Source organism: Adiantum capillus-veneris, chromosome 10, assembly GCF_014529385.1.
Source record: "Adiantum capillus-veneris isolate H3 chromosome 10, ASM1452938v2, whole genome shotgun sequence".
NCBI classification, from domain to species: Eukaryota; Viridiplantae; Streptophyta; class Polypodiopsida; order Polypodiales; family Pteridaceae; genus Adiantum; species Adiantum capillus-veneris.
This window is the reverse complement of record NC_140940.1, coordinates 126,408,942-126,427,878: the sequence shown is the minus strand read 5'-3', so window position 1 is coordinate 126,427,878 and position 18,937 is coordinate 126,408,942. Positions and strand designations below refer to the sequence as shown.

Genomic DNA, 18,937 nt, shown 5'->3' with positions numbered 1-18,937 from the left:
TTCACATTGCTTTTTTGTAGCTTGACTCAAACATTGTCCGTTGCTTGCACAATTGGATGACATTCGTACACAATTATAAGGTTGGTAGTGTAGTTCATTATTTATAGTATGTTAATTGACTATGCTTGATTCAGAATAAGATGGGTGTCTCAAAGATGGTTCCACGATCTAGAGACTAAATGGTCGATATTACTAGGTTGAATGGTGCAATCTGCAAATAACTACCAAAGTAGGTTAAGTTTCAACCCTTTTGCTCAATTCAATTACCCTCTTTAGTAGCTCTTTGTCGTATATGGAGCACTATGGGACACAACTTGCTTCTTTCCAATGCTCATCAAGTCCCAAGCTGAACTATTATTGGTGCCTATCAATAGATTCTACTCATTTTCTAGACTCAAGGCAACAACAATTACAACCAACTACCCAAGTAACCAGTTGCGCTCCAAATTCTGTAGATTATGTACGACAAAGGCCCACCAAGCAAGTCTAGTTATTTTGGGGAGTGTTTTAGTTTGAGGAGTCCCTTGATTTTGTGCCGACTCCAACATTTGTGATTTTGATGTCGTAAAAAAACGTGGGAGACCAAGAAGGTTGTAAAGTGTGAAAGGGATTAGCTCATGTGGCGGTGCTTATTAGGGTCGTCGCAATCGCCAGCACGCCCCTTTGCAGCTCTCGATAGCAGAAGATCAAGAAAGTGTTGTTCCATCGTCCGATTAGATTGCGCTTCGCAGCTGTTGGCAGCCAGAGCAGGTTGTCTGCGTTTTTCCTCGCAATTTTGTCACCATGAGTCGCTTCGACGGCAGAATCGGTGATCCCAGCAGCTTCCGCGACAGGAGAAGGTATGATATGCCCGTCTTTTTAACCCTAATTTTTTCAACCCCCCCCCCCCCCCCCCCCCGCCCCCCCCGGTGAAGCAAGTTTCTGGCCATGAAATTTTGAGCCATTAGAAGCACATGCTGCAGTAGGCTAATCGGCAGTGTCCTTTGTATACTTTTTGTCTTTGCAGTGATTTTGGAGGTAGGTTTGGATCGAGTGGAAGAGGTGGTTCTGGTGGGCGCTTTGGAGGTGGTGGTTACAGTGATGGAGGCAGCTGGACCAGTGGGGGTGGAAGAGGCGGCGGCTGGGGTGATCGGGATCGAGATTTTCTAAGCTCGAAGCGAGACCTTGACAGTGTTGCTCTCCCAAAAGAGGATTTTGAAGGTCTTACACCTTTTGAGAAGAATTTTTATGTGGAGCATCCAGCTGTCGCTGCCTTGACAGAAGAAGAGGTTTTGGCCTATCGCAGACTACGAGATATCTCTGTGGAGGGTCGCGACATTCCAAAGCCTGTCCGAACTTTTGACGAGGCGTCCTTTCCAGGTATGCGCTATTGGACTGTCTGTGCTTTATAACTTAAGACACAAAGTGCATTGAATGAGCAGATGTTTACTTTGCATGACTCCACATGTTTCTGGCAGATTATGTTCTTCAGGAGGTCTTGAAGGCTGGCTTCACAGAGCCCACACCTATTCAAGCTCAAGGTTGGCCCATGGCTTTGAAAGGAAGGGACCTTGTTGGGCTTGCGGAAACTGGGTCTGGAAAAACATTGGCATACTTATTACCTGCAATCGTTCATGTCAATGCTCAGCCTTTTCTTGGTAAGCCAACACACTCTTTAGATTGTTTCTTTCACACAATAGCTTCCCCTTTTGTTATAAAGCTTAGCTAGCATGGCTGTATGGTATGCCTTAGTAATATGATGGGTTCCTGGCCCTTGTTTTGTTTTGGCAGAGAGAGAGAGAGAGAGAGAGAGAGAGGTGTCGCCTGGTCTTTCAGCTGGCCATCGACCCCTCTCCCTGCCCTGCATCTTGGTTGTATAGCAGGCCACCGCCGACCAGCCATCTTTCACAGCCCATACATTCGCCTTGCAGCCAAGAGCCATCAGCCCTTCAGTTGCCTCCCATTGCCATCTCCCAAATTTTCCTAAATCGGTCCATGGCTTTGGCTTTCACCTGAAATTCTTTACTTTAGACACACACACACACACAGAGCACTTTGCAAAGGTAACCTGCAACGGGAATGAACACTTAAGCACACACGGCTCGGAAGCTAGACTGCTCCGAGCAGACGCTGACAACCTATAGGCTCCAAAATTGGGACCCCTTTGGATATTTCTTTATACTTTAAGAGGGTAAATTGCAAAGTAGAGTCTTGGGAATTCTTTACCTGTATCCAGCTAGATACCACTTGTTTTGGCAAAATTTTGGCAACTTATCAGCCCCAAAACTTGCGCGAAACCAATTTCCCTGTTGGAACTCACTTCCACTGATATAAACCCTCTGATTTCTGCGCAAAAACAGTAAATTCAGCACGCTGTATTTACTGGGTTTTGCCCTGTTTTCAGCCCTAAACAGTCCTCGAACTGTCCTCTAGCAGTGGGGCACTGTTCCCAATGGTTCTAGTGTCCGATGGCTGAAAAACAGTCAAAATCCAGCGCATAAGCGGCGCTGAAAATGCACCTGTACGGTGAGGTTATCACCCTCACCGATGCCTGCTTTTGGAGTAGCAGTTAGCTACTCCTGTTCCTGCTCAGAGAGGCTCTTGCCTCAACAAAAACGCATGTAACCACACAGTTGTACATGAGTCAAATGAAGAGCCCTCTTGTGGGGCATCACATTATTGCATTTAGGGAGGAGAGAGAGCAGTGTGAGGTGTGTAGGACATGGCTTCTTGCACCACACTCTACATGAGAGGGAAAGCCTGCTGTCAATAGCTCTTAACCTGTGACAAGAACTCTCCCTCAGCTTAAATTTCAGAGCTACCTTCTCTAGCAAGAGGAAATTGCACCAAAATGTGCCACTTGGCACATTTACAAGCAGTTTCTTGTTTCGGGGTTGTCGCTTAAAAATCTCCCGACCGATTACCCAGTTGATTTTGCAGTAGAGTTCTGAAATGTTCCCCTTGTCATTCCGAAGGTAATGACGCGAAGAGATTTCATGGCCCAAAATAGCAGTTCCCTAATTTTTAAGAGATGCTTCCGTTGGGCTCCCACTGGTCTTCTGACCATCTATCCCCATTGGAACCGCATCCAAAATGCAATGTGGCCCAACTGTCGGGTACTTTCCTTTGGTGACTCCACCTTGGCTTTGTGCCTTTATTGAGTTCACTTCCTAGTATCCACCAACTTGCTAAGTGCGACGGGGAACTACATGATCTTGAATTGAGCCTAGACATCCTCTTACTATACGAATTCCAATGCCGACCAACTTCCCGTCTGCGGGTGAAACTACCGTTCACAATGGCCATACAATGTTCGACCATTTGCAACTTCAAAACGAGGGTCTCAAAAATAAAACAAGGAAAGAGACGAACAACTAAGGTTAGCAGTTGCCACGTCCTCGTGACATACCCTTCTCTTGAAATTGCAAACGTCCTCGATTGCATACTATAAATACACGCCACTAATGATCTTGTGTTGTCAGAACTCTTTTATCATCGCATGTATCTGCAAGAAAGGTCGTAACCATAGTAACAGGGAATGGCTGCTTTCAGGTCTCCGTTCCCCGTTCCCATTCCAAGTTCCCGTTTCGAATCCCCGTTCCGTGTTTCAAACGTGAGTACCGATAACAGGGAATGGCATTTTGTTCCGCGTTCCCATTCCGGTTTCCCGTTCTTGGTAACTATAATCGTAACACATAGATACGAGTGACTTAATGAGACCTTCATACTTTTGTCATTTTCATCTATTACACTGAATTCATACGTACATTTGATGTGCTAGCTCTATCATTTTAGCCCTTCTTTGGACACGTTGGGTTGGGGCATAAGTAGGTTGTAACCCAAAGGCTTCATGGTAAAGCTGCAATACATTTGGTGACTCTGAGAGCTCATGCTCTTCCATCCACTTTGCATCCATAGGCGGATAGTTCTTGAACTTCACCAAGTAGCGTCTTGCAAATTGTCCTTTAACTTTTCTGTCCTTATGTGCCAAAACTTGCTCAGGTACGAGGATCTCATCAAGCTCTTCAACTTCTGGTTGATCCTCATCTGGCATATCTTCTGGCACATCAACCATGAAGGGTCTTACAAGATCACGTGAAACGCATTATGAATCTTTCTCGCATCAGACAATTTCAATCTGTAAACCACATCGCTGATCTTGTCAAGCACTGAAAAGGCCCATAGTAATGCATGCTGAGCTTAGGGAACAAGCGTTCCTTGTCCTTCATCTTTTTTAACCTCGCCTTCTTGAACCCAATTACCAAGTGATAACAGCAATTCATGGCGGTGACGATTAGCAACCTTTTTCTGTTTTGCCCGAGTCTTCTCCAAGGCAACTTTAATGTTCTTGTACATTTCATCCATGTTCTCAACATATCAATCTGCCTCAAAAGATCTTGTTCTTTGTGTGCAAAATGGGAGGAACTTTTTTGCTGCCTTCAACAATCTCAAAAGATGCTTTACTAGTCGACGAATGCACTGTATTATTGTACGCATACTCAAGCATAGGCAAATATTGTTCCCACTTGCCCTTATCATGTGACACATCATTTCAGCAGATCTAAGACAATAGAAGTAACCTCTTCTGACTGTCCATCAGTTTGTGGATGAAACGAAGGAGAACTTGAGCGTAGTGCCCATGTTCTCAAATAATCCTCTCCAGAACAAACTTGTCATGCGAGGATCACGATCGTTGACAATCGATTGTGGCATACCATGGTACTTAAGCACATTGTACATGAACAAGCATGCCATCTGATCAGATTTTATCTTCTGCCTGACAGGGATAAACTGGGCCTGCTTGCTGAACCTGCAGATAATGGTCCATTTACCATCATTCCCTGTTGGCGTTCTTGGAGGATCAAAGATGAAGTCCATAGCAATGCTTTCCCATGGCTTATCGAGAATCGGCAGTGGTTGTAACAGCCCTGGTGCCTTTTGCCTATCAAACTTGAGCTTTTGGCAAATCAGAATGAACCGCCGATAATAAGAGCACAAACCCAAAAAGCTTCGAATGTCATGAACATTCTTTAAGTTAAGCCAATTGCGAATAGTCTCAATTTTGGCCAGGTCCATGTGTACTCCTTTTGTTGAGACGACATGTCCCAAGAAATGTATGTCGGGCCAAAAAAATTCTCTCTTTTTCGCATTGATAACCAATCTATGCTTCCACAATGCTTGAAAGACGTCTAGCAGATGAGGTCTCAGATGCTCTAGTTCCAAAACTTGGCGCTTCTTTTGGTATTTCTTTGATATTAATCTTCACGAGGTATAAGAGTTAGGGGGAGAGCTCTTTGCAAATCTACAATTGTTAGAATGCTAGGAGCCTCCCCGAGGCCTCATATAATAGAGGTCCAAGCCTAAAAGGATCAAATACTAAAACCTAGTATTCATTTCAAAAGCAAGTGTTTAATTCAATGCCCAAAAGAACCTCATCTCTCGTGGCCAATCTACGACGTTAGTTTTTTTTAAAATTCGTTGAAATTCCAGAATTATTCTATGGCTTGCCACTTCATCTTGTACGATGTGACACCAAAAGTCTCCCAACTTTGGATTACAGGAGTCACCTTCAAGAAGTGGACTGTCCGCTACGGTGGTCAAGACCTCCTTGGCAAATTCATTTTAGTGCTACTGATGGTTCTTTCTCTTAATCTACCTCAACCGATCTTGCCTCTTATCTATCATTTTCTTCATCGATTGTTACCCCTCTTTCTTGCCTTTGCACGACGTAGTTACATGGCTGCAGATGGATCATGGTACTAGTTAGTGTGCTTCGGCACAATGTTCAACAACTTTCATTGGCGGCAAGCTCATTTCTGGTTGTTACTATTGGCGGCTCTCTGGTTGTGTTACAAGCTTGGACACTTCAAGCGAGCAATCAGCGTCCAAGTGAGCAATCGATAGCAACACATGTACAAAAATTGCAAATAATTGAAATGAACTTGAATAGATGCCTTAGGATTCTGGGTGCATAATCTTGGTCGTTCTTCTTGTATACTTTTTCGGTGTATGAGGAGAGCGGCCAGGAGTGCCCTACCTGACTCCCGAAACAAAAAAACTTGAATAGAGAGAGAGAAGAGGAGAGTCAACATGGAACGACAGAGTTCCATTCCTTGGCCCCAAAGACTGGCGCTTCTTTCGATATTTCTTTATTATTGCTTCGCAAAGGTGCAACTCCTCGAGGGTCGATTTCTCTTCAAGACTTTGTGTCGAGATGCTCTCGAGAGATTGGCCCTAGGGTACTCATGAATAGTACAAGGGATGCCCACACATCCAACCCTATGTGTCCGTGGACAAGCTACAGCATGATCAGGGTTCAATTCAATCAAGTCGGTCTAGAAAAGGAAGTGATCTGGCACTTTTGTGAGTCTGTTCGTAGAACGTGCATGTCGAGACACTTAGATTAGATGCATATCCTCTGGTTGCACACAGGATGACCATCATATTCCAGTCAGATTCCTTTAGTAGCATTTTTACAGTGCATAGGCCTATTTTCCCTATTTTTGACATTTTTCACTTATTATTTTTAATTGACTTTTGTTGGAAAGTAGGTAGGGCAATTTTGCTAAGTTAATATATAAGCAAAACCAGAGTCAGCACTTTCTGGCAGAAGAGGCAGCAGGAGCACCTTGCTCAACAGGCAACTTCTCAGCAGGACCAACCCCCACGACAACTCTGGCGTTTTCTCTCAACAGAAGGCCTAGCGTTTTTGCACTAGATCAGCCAGCGTTTTTGCACTTGCAGATTCCCGGCGACAGTAGACAGCAGATCAGCCCTAGCATTAGCAGATTCCCACAACAACACAACAGATTTCCTAGCTTTAGACGATTTCCCCGCAAGGTGAGTTTTCAGCCCTAGCGTTTTTGGTTTGCAGAACAACCTCAGCGTTTTTGCAGATCGTCGTGACAGAATAGGACCAGCGTTTTCAGTTTTCAGCCCTTAGACACAGCATAACAACCCCCGAATCTCGCAGATCTCACCTTCCCGCAGCAGATCCTCGTCGCACGGTCAGATCCAGCGAAGTTTGCAGTTTCAGCCCGGAAAACGCAGATTTCAGCATCTGCGTTTTCAGTGCGTCGTCGTTGCATCGACATCATCACCGACATAGAGTCAGAATTCAACAGATCAAGATTTGCAGATTTCAGCCATTAGGATTTTCAAATTTCATCCCGTCTCGGCATCGTCCTCATCGTCGTCGACATCGTCGGCAAGTCCAAGCATTGTAGAGATTTGTGCAATCATAAGTAGACCGCTCTCGCCATAGAGAGTGGGGCCTTCGGAGGAGGGTTTGACAACATTTTGGTGTCGTATTCTCTTCTTTCTCTATCTCTCAGTCTCATGCACCTTCACGCACAGTGTCCATTCACTTTGTTTGTGTCCATTGTACTCTCTCATTAAAGAACGGAAGGCTCTCCCTTTCGTAAGTAAAAGGAACCCTTGAGCAAAGTTCGGAGCACTCATCTCGAGCAAAGTTCAACATTCACTTCCGTTGCACCTAACAACCCAAAAGTAGAGAGCCCCAAAAGCTCTTCACCCAAAAGCCCTAATTCCAAAAGCATAAGCTTGTGCCAGATTCGATTAAAATTTGCGAGATCAAAACGCGAAAATCCTGGCTAGCATGCTACGTGGCATCCTAGTGCAATACGTGAAAATTTGCCCTAGCCGTTGTGCTACGTTTTTATAGAGTTTTAGGCCCCTCGGCCAATGCTCCATAAGTTGGTCGGGTCAGGTTTCAAAAATCTGAACCCCTTTAGGCCCCACGATCATATCTTCAAGATCTTATGGGTTAGAGTTTTCAACTCTTAACCCCTTGTTCTTTCGGCTAGTCCTTCCAGTTAGGCATGCCACGTGACCAACTTGTGACATTCTCCCCTCTTGAAAGAATTGTTATCGCCCGTGCAAAACAACCGAAGGACAAAAACTTTCTTTAGTAGGCATTGACTTGATGTACCCATGTACTAGACTCCACAAATCCAGCACTTCTACAAAGCAATGATCAATGACATTTTTGTCGAGGGTCTCAGATACAAATTATGATCATTGTAACATATTAAGTAATCACATTTAGACCGTGCGGATCTTTTCACGGATGTCTTGGTCTACTAAATCTTGTTGCTATAGGATTCATATCCTTTCTTATCACATTTCAAGCAAACCATACCCGTGACCATCCCCACAAGATAGTACATTCATAGAGCATGCAATTCACAAAGTCACACCCTTAGTTCACACTGAACATTGCGTTTCAATCATTCAATCTAGCCATCTCATCTAGTCCATAACTCTTGATGCACCTGTGTAGCAATCTTAGGAACTCGATGCAATCCAGATAGGAATCTTGATGTCCTAGACACATATTCACTTTACATTCACTTAGCCATCACATTCAGCTTTCGCGTATTTATAACAGATGTCTAGATGTAGTAAGTTTAAATCATTCACAGACAAAATGTTGCACACATTTCATCTTTCTAACACATACTCTTAACCATACACACATGAAAGAGCGTCATAAAGCGATGATGTGGCATGCCCCACTGGAAAAGGATTGGCCAAGGGGACGAGGAATTGAACTAGGAGATGGGCTGAGGAGCCTAAGGGGTTAGAGAATCAAAATCCTAACCTCTACCGACTTATGGAGCACCGATTGAGGGGTCTAAAACCTGAACATCAAAAGCTTGAAACTCTGGGGCAGCTTTCCGTAAATTGCGTTGACAGTGTTGACGGAGCAGGTGTATGGATTTTCACGTTTTTCATTGGCTGGTTCTTGACAGTTTTGTGCGAGCAGAAGCATTTGGGTGCAGATGCTTTTGGAAGCAAGTGCTTTTAGATCTGATGCTTTTGGGCATCCTTTGTACCTTTATAAGTGCCTAGAGTGTCACTCTTGCCCAGAGAGCATATGGACGCAGAGTCTCGAAGAGAGTTGGACCCTACTTTGCGAAGAGTAATAATGAAGAAATAACGAAAGGGGCGCCAGTCGTTGGGGCTAATGTGTCTTGGTTTAGAACTCCGCCGTGCTGTGTCGACTCTCAGACTCTCCTTCTCTCTCTCTATCTCTATTGAAATTCCGTAGTATGCAAATCTCTGAAGAATCACCCACTTGACGAGATTCATTCGGGATGGTAGGCGGCCATTCATTCACCTCTTAAGGCGGCAATGAAGTAGAAAGAAAAGCCGAGTGCCGAAAAGTAGAAATTGTACTCATAGAAAGAGTTTGACTAAGCTCTTGAAAAGGAAACAAATCGATTGATGAAAAGCTTAAAGCACTCTCGGAGGAAGAAGAAATCAGGGGATTTATGTGGTTATTTGGGCTGGAAGTCAACTTTTGAGGTGGTAAACAAGCGTGTTCGTGTCGAGGAGGACCCAAATTTTTCTTCATCTTCTAGAGAGGATGAGAAAAAGCAAAAGAAGCGGAGAAAAAGTCGGAAAAGCAAGAAAACCAGTTTTTTGATAAAGTCTAGAAGGCATAGGGAGCCATCTAGTACTTCAGGGGAGACAGTGAACACATGGACAAGAAGACCAAGGAGTTCAAGGATGGGGGTCAAACAGTCAACTTTGACAAGTTTTCAGGCTATCAGGACATCCATCAAGCCCTTGAATTCATACAGCAATTTGATGTCGCCTTCTCGGGAGGTCGTTTTTTGGAACGGGCATCATGCAAAGGATATATAGCTGATTTTGTATTACATTAGGATTAATTGCATTAGGAACCAAGAGCTTGGAGTATGTCATTGACATTCACTTGTTTGCAATGCCGTTTTCACTTGGATCGGTCTGTAAGTTTGGTGCTGTAATGCACATGGATTTGTGGTTTATGTACTATTCTCCCATGAATAAGGAGAACTTTTGAGGGAGCGTCCCATAACAAAACTCAAGTCTTAACTACGCCTTGTAGAATCATTACGTAAATAAGGGTTATGCACGATCGGATACCAATCTGATGGTTGCTTGGGCATGCAAGTCCTTCCAATCGTCTCATAAGGTTTTGGGTCTGAAGTCCCCTAGGCTCCCCTAGATTTATCTTGGCTTTGAAGTTGTAGTAGCAAGTACATATGGCTCCGTGACTATGTGTCATCTAGTCAATTGCACAAAACTATAGTCATCTTACGTATTAACCTTAGGCTCAGTCTTCAAAATATCTGTGTCACTGTCTCTTGTCTGTCTGTCTGTCTCTCTCTCACTCCCTGATTCTTGAATGGGATTCTGACTATATCAAGGTCTTCTGTCTGTCTTGAAATTATTATGTTTGTATTCATTTTGTGTCTCTCAAATTCTTGTGCAGGATATTGATTTACTGTTAAGAGTCTACTTCACTGAAATTCAACATTGGCCCATGTATGTGCAGAATCATTGAAAGCTGATTTCAGTTGCTGACTGTTTTTTTTTTGTCCAGCTCCTGGAGATGGTCCTATCGTGCTAGTTCTTGCACCCACACGAGAGCTTGCAGTTCAAATACAACAGGAAGCCACCAAATTTGGGGCATCATCAAAAATCAAGAATACATGTATATATGGCGGCGCACCAAAGGGTCCACAAATTAGAGATCTCCAGAAAGGTGCACTATAGGACCTCTTTGAATCATATAAATTTGAGGACCTCTGCTGAAATAGGAACTATGCTTATTACAGGGGTGGAAATAGTGATTGCAACACCTGGTAGACTGATTGACATGTTGGAGGCTAGGCAAACCAATCTTCGAAGAGTGACATACTTAGTTCTCGATGAGGCTGACAGGATGTTGGATATGGGGTTTGAACCTCAAATTCGTAAAATTGTTGCTCAGGTTTCATTATGTGCTGTTTGTGAAGACTTTGAGGCTCCTTTGTGCTCGTGAGACTTGTGGATTGAGAAGCACATTTCTTTTGCAGATACGACCTGATCGTCAAACGCTATATTGGAGTGCTACATGGCCGAAGGAGGTTGAGTTTTTAGCCAGACAATTTTTACATAATCCATACAAAGTAAGACTCCTCTATTTAGCTGTCAACTTGAGACACCTTTTTTCTGCTGTTTCTTATTATACTGGGTTTGAACAGGTCATCATTGGCTCAACTGACTTGAAAGCCAACCATGCTATTAGGCAAATTGTGGATGTGGTATCTGAGCAGGAAAAATATCCAAAGTAAGTGCTAGCTGGATTTCATGGAGCTCTGGTTCTCGTTAAGTAAATGCATGAGGGACTGGCTACCAATGAGTGCTCTTCTCGGATGTTTTGTCTCTGGGTTCAGTTCTAATAACAAAGGAGGGTTGTGCAGACTCATCAAGCTACTAGAGGACATCATGGATGGGAGTAAGCTATTGATTTTTATGGAGACCAAACGAGGTTGTGATCAAGTGACGAGACAATTGCGCATGGATGGATGGCCAGCTTTATCCATTCACGGGGACAAGAGTCAAGCCGAACGTGATTGGGTTCTTTCTGAATTTAAGGCTGGAAAGAGTCCCATCATGACTGCAACTGATGTTGCTGCCCGTGGTCTGGGTATGTACATTGATGTGGGCTATTTTTAACTTCACAAGTACTGCATAAGAGGCGTGGAAATCAGCGGGCTGCTGGCCAGTGATCTAAAGGCGAGATTGTGGCGTGGCGGCGGTGCAGTGAACATGGGATGTCTTAGATGGTCTTAGTTAAATGTGGGCCTCTGCCGCCGCCATGCTGTGGTCCGCATATTTGGAGCTGGCTTTCATTGGGCAGCCCGACTGATTTCGACAATTGGCTCTTAAGACACGAAGGTGTGCTTCTCATGCTTTGCCATGGCAGCAGTACTCCAGGAGTTCTCCATTAGGCAGGAGTGTTAAGGACATTCCTTAGGTTCATTATGAGAATATTTATTTAGGGCAATACTGAATCTGAGTTTCCTGTTTCAGCTTAAACATTGGATTGATGTGTGTTTGAATTGTCGACAGACGTCAAAGATATTAAGTGTGTGATCAATTATGATTTCCCGGGTTCCTGTGAGGACTATGTGCATCGAATTGGTCGCACAGGTCGAGCTGGAGCAACAGGCACAGCATATACTTTCTTCACAGCAGCAAATGCCAAACATGCAAGGGAGCTGATTGGCATTCTAATGGAAGCTGGACAATCCATCAATCCTGCTTTGCAGGGAATGGCAGGTTCTGGTTATGGAGGAGGTAAAATTGGTATTCATTTTTTGAGAGTTTGTTTCATTATTTGAGAGTTTGTTGTGGTACTTCACCTAAGATATAAATTGAGTTTGTAATGCAGGATTTCGTGACCAGCGAGGTCGTGGGTATGGAGGAAGAGGGTCGTTCAGGTCTGGTTCCAACACTGTCCCGCTTGGAGGAACTCGAACTTGGGGTCGTTGACTATTGGATGTGTCCCCCTGGTTGCAAGGAGTTGAGAAATTGCCATCCCTCCTTATGAATGCAGAATTTCATCCTGAAACGATGTGACCTTCACTCAACAGTCACATTTCTGTCGGACTTCCAAGTCATTGGCTGATTTCTCATACCTGAAGACATTATGGATAGTGCCCGATGCTTTGTTTTCTTTTGGGTGCTGAGAGAGAGAGCTAGCATCAATGATGTGTCTGAATAGCCCCAACAGTCAGTAAGCTGATTTAGCAACAGCGCTTGCGAAGCGATTCATCTGAGCTGGGAGCTGTGCATCTATTCTTGTATGATAGATTTTCTTGAGAATGGTATATGCTACTGAGGTTGGAATCAATGAACATAATTCATCACCATCTTTCTAAAAGCTGCTGGTCTTTTAGTATGTAATGTCATTTCTTTAGTTCAAGCATTCTTGACATTGGAGTAGGGGACTTTTTGTGAAATTGTTGAACGATGCTTTAATGGTCCAAAGGTATCAGGTCCCCTATTGGGCAGGTTGGCTTTTACAAAGCCGGACTTTGGACTCAGTACCCAAAGCATTTTCTGCTATGTGGATGAATGTTATGTAGTTGAGAATCTATTGGTGAATTGTTTAACTTGTCCACTTTACGATTTCGATGGCCCTACGAACAAGAGAAGACTTGTGCTGAAGCCCAATCTTGATGGGTTTCTCACAAAATAAAATTAGATAGGTACTCAACATTGTTGGTAAGTTTTAAGGATGCTATTTACTACCTTTTCCTGGTTTGATCTTTAAGCTTTAGCAGTCAGTCCTAACTTCCAAGTTTGCAAGTAATGAGGTTTTGTATTGGCACTGCCTTTGACGAACAGCGAAATTTCAGCTTGTACACAGTTGAGAACCTTTGCGATGACTGCGTGTACATTTTTTATTTTTCCCTACTGGGACTGCTCTCTCTCTCTCTCTCTCTCTCTCTCTCTCACACACACACACACACACACACACACACACACACACACACACACACACACCGCGCGCACGCATAACTAACACACCTGGAATGAAAGGCAGCACCTGTGCCTGTCACGAGATATCTTGTTATAAGTCCTCAAGTGTGAACACAAAAGGGAATGAGGTTGTTGGAGCTGTGTGAGGAAATTATCTTCAAACAAAGGGGAAGTTGACTTAGGGGTTTAAAACCTAGAATTGTTTGGGACTTTCAATTATGGTGCAGGCATTTGCATCGCAAGAGCAATGTGTGCTGTAGTTTTACAAATGAAGGTCACCGCTAAGAGATGGAGCTATGGTGCGTAAACTTTGCTCATGACTGCGTAGAACTATGAAATAGTAAAAAAAATACCTGTCTCTCATGATTGGCAGTCAAAATCAACTAGGAAAATCTAGTCAAGATTACATAGTATTGGTAATCTCACAGTTAAAACCCTAAGGTGCAGTCTTGAAAGAATTCATGGAATAGGTGGTTGAACCAACACTGCACCAATAGTCTTAAACATGATGCTTCCACCACCACTTTCTTCAATGATGGTCATAGTGAATTGGATGTTGTGAGGGATATAGTGTGCTGCACTTGTACCAAGCACGTTAAGACTTATCACCACTATGTTTCCAAGTGACTCTGCATGAGAGACCATCTTGGCGCACACTTTTTGCAATGCTTTTACTTTCTTCCCTTTTTTGCATTGATCTACTCCACTAAGCCTGGCACTATCCTATACATTAAGTGCTAGATGTCATTCATTGTATCACTCTTTGTTGCCATATTATGGTAGTGCTGTGTGAACACACTAGGATTGTTTGGATAGGTTAAAGGATGTGTTTTTCCATTTCTTTGTCTCTTGCCCTCCAAACACCAATGTTTTCGCACCCCTAGTCAAAACTCCAGGCTTCCTTCTCAATTGGAAGAAGCTCTTGCTTGGGGATTATGTTGGTTTTCTCAGCTTGTATTGGAATAAGGCTAGAGGGGAATTCCTTTGGAGAATTTGGAAGCAAAGAAACTTAATGATTTTTGAGGGTCCCTACCAGACGCTAAGTCTGAGATTATTCTTTTATGATGTCAACCTGCAACCCATGAAGATATTAAGAGATGATGTCACTGTCTATCGCACGAAGAAAGCGGTCTTGAAGGACACTGACTACCACTATTCCCGTATTTTGGCCAACAATTCCACCCCCAGACTTCAAAATTTGTCAAAGGATGAGAGATCATTGGGATGAAGAGTGGGATGAAGACTTGAAGTCCACCCTCAGCCAATTGGAGTCCCAAATTGAAGAGGGTAACCGGTTTTTGGCGTACCTTCAAATCGCAATCGATGAGCTTCCCCTGGATAGGATGCTACCTCTTGATTTAATCAGATCATCACAGTTCTAAAAGAGAGAGATATTATTTTGACTCTTGAAAGTGCTGTCAATTCTTTACAAGAAGAAGAGTGAGTTTAGAGCAGAAATTCACAGTTAAAAGAACCGATTTAACCTTGTGTACTTATTAGTCAATGGAATACAAGGCAATTAGCTAGAAATAATGTCAAAGATAATAAAGGTAAATATGTGATGGAACCGACGTGCGGGTGGAGGAGAGGGAAGGAGACAAGGGAAAGGAGATGAGAGCAATACACAGAGTATGGGTGGAGCATTTGAGAGAAATAACTCTCTACTCCTTATTTTCCTTATAACCAAAGAATATAAGTAAAGATGGGCGGGTGTCCGCCGGCCACAACTCGGCCATGGAGCCTGAAACCTAACAATCTCTCACTTGAAGGTCAACGTGACCCAAGTGGCTACAGAATGTAGGGGCTATTATGTACAATGGTACAAAAGTGAAGCATGACTATAGCTTCACCCTACGTCCATCATCTCTATGCAATGTGCAAACCGCTCTGAGGCTAAGCTCTTCGGTAGAGCATCAACTGGGTTTTCATTCGTGTGAACTTTGACTAACTTAATGTGTTTGCTAGCCAAAATATCCCGCACCACACTTGGAGTGAAACATGGGGTTCTTTGCTAACGCAATCGCACTTTGACTATCACGTGTATACCAAGATCTCCCACTAGACGAGATAACCATACAACTTCCTTATTGGAACTGGAAACTACAACATACTCTACCTCAGTGGTGGAAGACAGTGCAATTTTGTAAACATGCTCTCCAAGAAATTGCCGCTCCAGTTAAAAAAAAAAAAAAACCAGATATCACTTTCTAGTTGAGCCCTTGATGTATGTCAAGATGTGCTTCACTGCTTCCCAATGCTTCCTGCTTGGATTTTCCATAAAACTGCTGACCACTTCCACTACATATGCAATGTCTGACCGTGTGCTAACCATGGCGATCATGAGACTGCCAATTGTCAAAGAATATGACACCTTTGCTATCTCTACCTTTTCAACATCCAATTTGGGACAATCATGCTTGCTAAGTTTTGTGTATGTTGCCATTGGGGTACTCAATGCTTCCCCCTCTTGCATATTAAAACGTTGCAAGACCTTGTGAATATACTCTTCTTGCGAAAGTTCAAGTATATCACGTTTGTGATCTCTCTTGATACGCATACCAAGAAAGTGATGTGCATCACCCAATTATTTCATAGAAAACTGCTTGCTGAAGGCATCCTTGAGAAGTGAAATCTCATCTTTTGACTTTTCGGCTATGAGTATATTATCCAAGTACAAAATCGTTCAACCTCCTTGTGTACAAGTAGCGAACCCCTTGGCTCCGTACATAACCCTCGTACTGAATGTACTTATCAAACTTGATGTAACATTGCTTTGAGCCTTGCTTTAATCCATACAAAGCTTTCTTGAGTCTACACACCAATTTTGTCCGTGTTGGCTTATCAGACTTTGTCGCAAAACCTTATGGCTATTTCATGTAGACATTCTCTTCAAGATCCTTGTGAAGAAACGTTGTCTTCACATCCATTTGGACCAATTCCATGTCCTTGATGGCTACTAGACCAAGCACAACACACAATGTAGTCATCTTGACCATGGGAGAAAAGATTTCATCAAAATCCACGCCTTTCATTTGCTTGAACCCTTTTGCAACCAACCTTGCCTTATATTTAGACTCGGAATCATCTGTGATATACTTCTTCTTGTGTACACCCATTTGCATGGCAATGCCTTTTTACCCGCAGGTAACTCTGTCAATTCCCAAGTTTCATTGGCTAAAATTGAGTTATACTCAAATTGCATAGCCTGTTCCCACTTTACACTATCGTCCATTTGAATGGCCTCTTTGTAGCAAGTGGGTTCACCGTAGTCAATGACTAGCAAGTAGTCCAATCCTAGCTCAAAACACTCAGGTGCATGAGATGTACGAGCAGATCTCCGAAGTGCCTGACTACTAATTCTGATCTCTCTGGAGCAACATGTGTGTGTGTACTAGTGGAAGGCGCATCACTAACACGTCCAACATTCTATGTAACTGGTGGTGAGGCAACATCCTCAAACCATACTCTTCGATACTCAATGTCTTTCATTGGCTTTCTATGCATCTTAAACTCGTTGAATATCACTTGTGACCTTAGTATAACCTTCTTTGCTCCCGGGTGCCAAAGACAATATCCCATCTCTCTGTTCACACCATATTCAATGAAGATGTGCTTGTGTGATTTGAGGTCCAGCTTTTGTCTAAGCTCTTTTGGCACATGTGAGAATGCTTCACATCCAAATACATGTAATCTATCGTAATTGGGCTCTTTGCCCGTCCACATCTCCTGTGGTGTACTAGGTGACTGATTGATCAAGTAAGCAGTCGCCGTAACAGCTTCTCCCCAAAATTCTAGAGGTAAGTTGGCCGTAGACAACATAGAAGTGACCTGTTCCTGAATGGTTCTATTCATCCTCTCAGCCACACTATTTTGGCTAGGTGTGTAAGGCGTGGTAGGTCTTCTGATGCCTCGTTTATTGCAAAAGCCCTTGAACTCGGAGGATATGTACTCGCCTCCACTGTCACTTCACAAAACTTTAAGCTTTCTACCCGATTGGTTCTCGACCAACGCTAAGAGCTTATGAAAGACACTAAAGATATTTATCTTCTGCTTCAAGAGATAAACCAACACCTTTCTAGTAGAGTCATCTATGAATGTCAGGAAGTATAATGCTCCCCTTAGAAACTTGACGGGCATAGGTCTGCACAAGTCGCTATGAACGAGATCTAGAGGACTCCCTAACTCCTTGTTCAAAGGCGCTGATGTCAACGTAGTCTGTTTGCCATAGATATAATGCTCACATAAAGAGAAGTTAGAGTAATCTAACATAGGGATATAACCAGATCGCTGCAAGAATTTTATTCCCTTTTGACTCGTATGTCCTAGCTGGCTATGCCACAACTCTGTAGACGGCAGCTTGGCTACACAAATAGGATTCTCTTTCACAGAACAGACATAAAGTGAGTACAGTGAGCCAGAATTCTGGCCGTTAAGTATGACCATATTTTTCTTCTTGATAATCCAAGCACCATGAGAAAATATGGTAGTGTAACCCAAATCATCCAGTTGTCCAACTGACATCAAAATCTTTGTCAATTTGGGTACATGTTTTTGACATTATGCAGCATAAACTCAGTGCCATTCAACATAGAAAACTTGATGCTGCCCACACCGTATATATCAAGCTCATAAGAGTTGCCTAGCTTCACTATGCCATGTGTGGCAGTGTATGTAGAAAACCACTCCTTGTGAGGAGTCACGTGAAAGCTAGCACCCAAGTCCACAATCCAATTCTGCGCATAACACTCGTCAAGAGCTAGCAATGCATCGGGACTCAAATCCGATGTGAAAATGAACACATCATTTGGCACGTCAGAAACTTTCTCAATGGTTGGAGACTCAACAACATTAAGCTCTTCAATTTTCACGCTACTTTTGGGTTTGTCAAACTTTGCTTTCTCTTTGCCCTTATCACACTGCATTGTGTAGCAATCTTTCTTCAAGTGTTCCTTTTTATGGCAGTAGTAACACTCAACATTTCACATGTCTTTACGTTGACTCTTGCTATGACCTTGCTTGCGATCTTGAGAATGACTGCGGCTACAACCACACTACCTTTGCTTGTCACGATTTCCACTAGCCACATAACCATGCCCAACTCGCATCAAGAGATTGACATTGAATCTCCGTAGTGAGCAACACACTAGTAACATTGCGAAAAACTACCTTGCCATTGGGTGCAGAATTGCTTATGGCTGTGTTGAAGGTATCCCATGACAATGGTAGCGAACATAGCAAGAAAATGGCCTTCATTTCATCATCGAAAGTGAGACCTTTTGAAGTAAGCTGTGAATACATGTTGTTGAATTTGTTCAAAAGAGAACTAACATTACTGCCTTCTTTCATGTTCATGCGCATCAATTTCTTCATCAAGAAAACATTGTTTGAGGCGTTGTTGCCATCCCATGCCTCGCATAGAGCATCCCATAAATATTTGGCATTGGTCTTATCCATTATGGTAAAGTAGGTGATTATGGTAAAGTAAGTGGATTCACCAAGGTGCAGGTGAATGGTCACCATAGCACGCTCATTCAAGTCATCCCACTAATCATCAGTGTATGCATTCTCTCTTCTTTCACGCAAGGGAGCTGTCAAGCATTTGTTGATCAGAACATCTTGCATACGTTGCCACCAA

At 43.2% G+C, this 18,937-nt stretch overlaps 1 protein-coding gene across 1 annotated transcript; it reads left to right on the top strand.

Annotated features, from left to right (window-relative positions):
- Positions 1-630: 630 nt before the first annotated feature.
- On the top strand, positions 631-12,762 carry RH20 (DEA(D/H)-box RNA helicase family protein). The gene is made up of 10 exons (XM_086522021.1): positions 631-839; positions 1,007-1,359; positions 1,458-1,637; positions 10,373-10,534; positions 10,608-10,762; positions 10,848-10,940; positions 11,016-11,101; positions 11,235-11,461; positions 11,887-12,114; positions 12,209-12,762. The coding sequence occupies exons 1-10, from the start codon at positions 784-786 to the stop codon at positions 12,307-12,309; spliced, it is 1,641 nt and encodes a 546-aa protein (XP_086378147.1). The 5' UTR covers positions 631-783; the 3' UTR covers positions 12,310-12,762.
- The last annotated feature ends 6,175 nt before the right edge of the window (positions 12,763-18,937 follow it).

Coding starts and splice junctions, on each gene's coding strand:
- RH20 (XM_086522021.1), top strand. CDS start 784: ATGAGTCGCTTCGACGGCAGAATCGGTGATCCCAGCAGCTTCCGCGAC. Junction 10,535..10,607: donor AATTAGAGATCTCCAGAAAG/GTGCACTATAGG, acceptor TGCTTATTACAG/GGGTGGAAATAGTGATTGCA. Junction 11,102..11,234: donor GAGCAGGAAAAATATCCAAA/GTAAGTGCTAGC, acceptor AGGGTTGTGCAG/ACTCATCAAGCTACTAGAGG.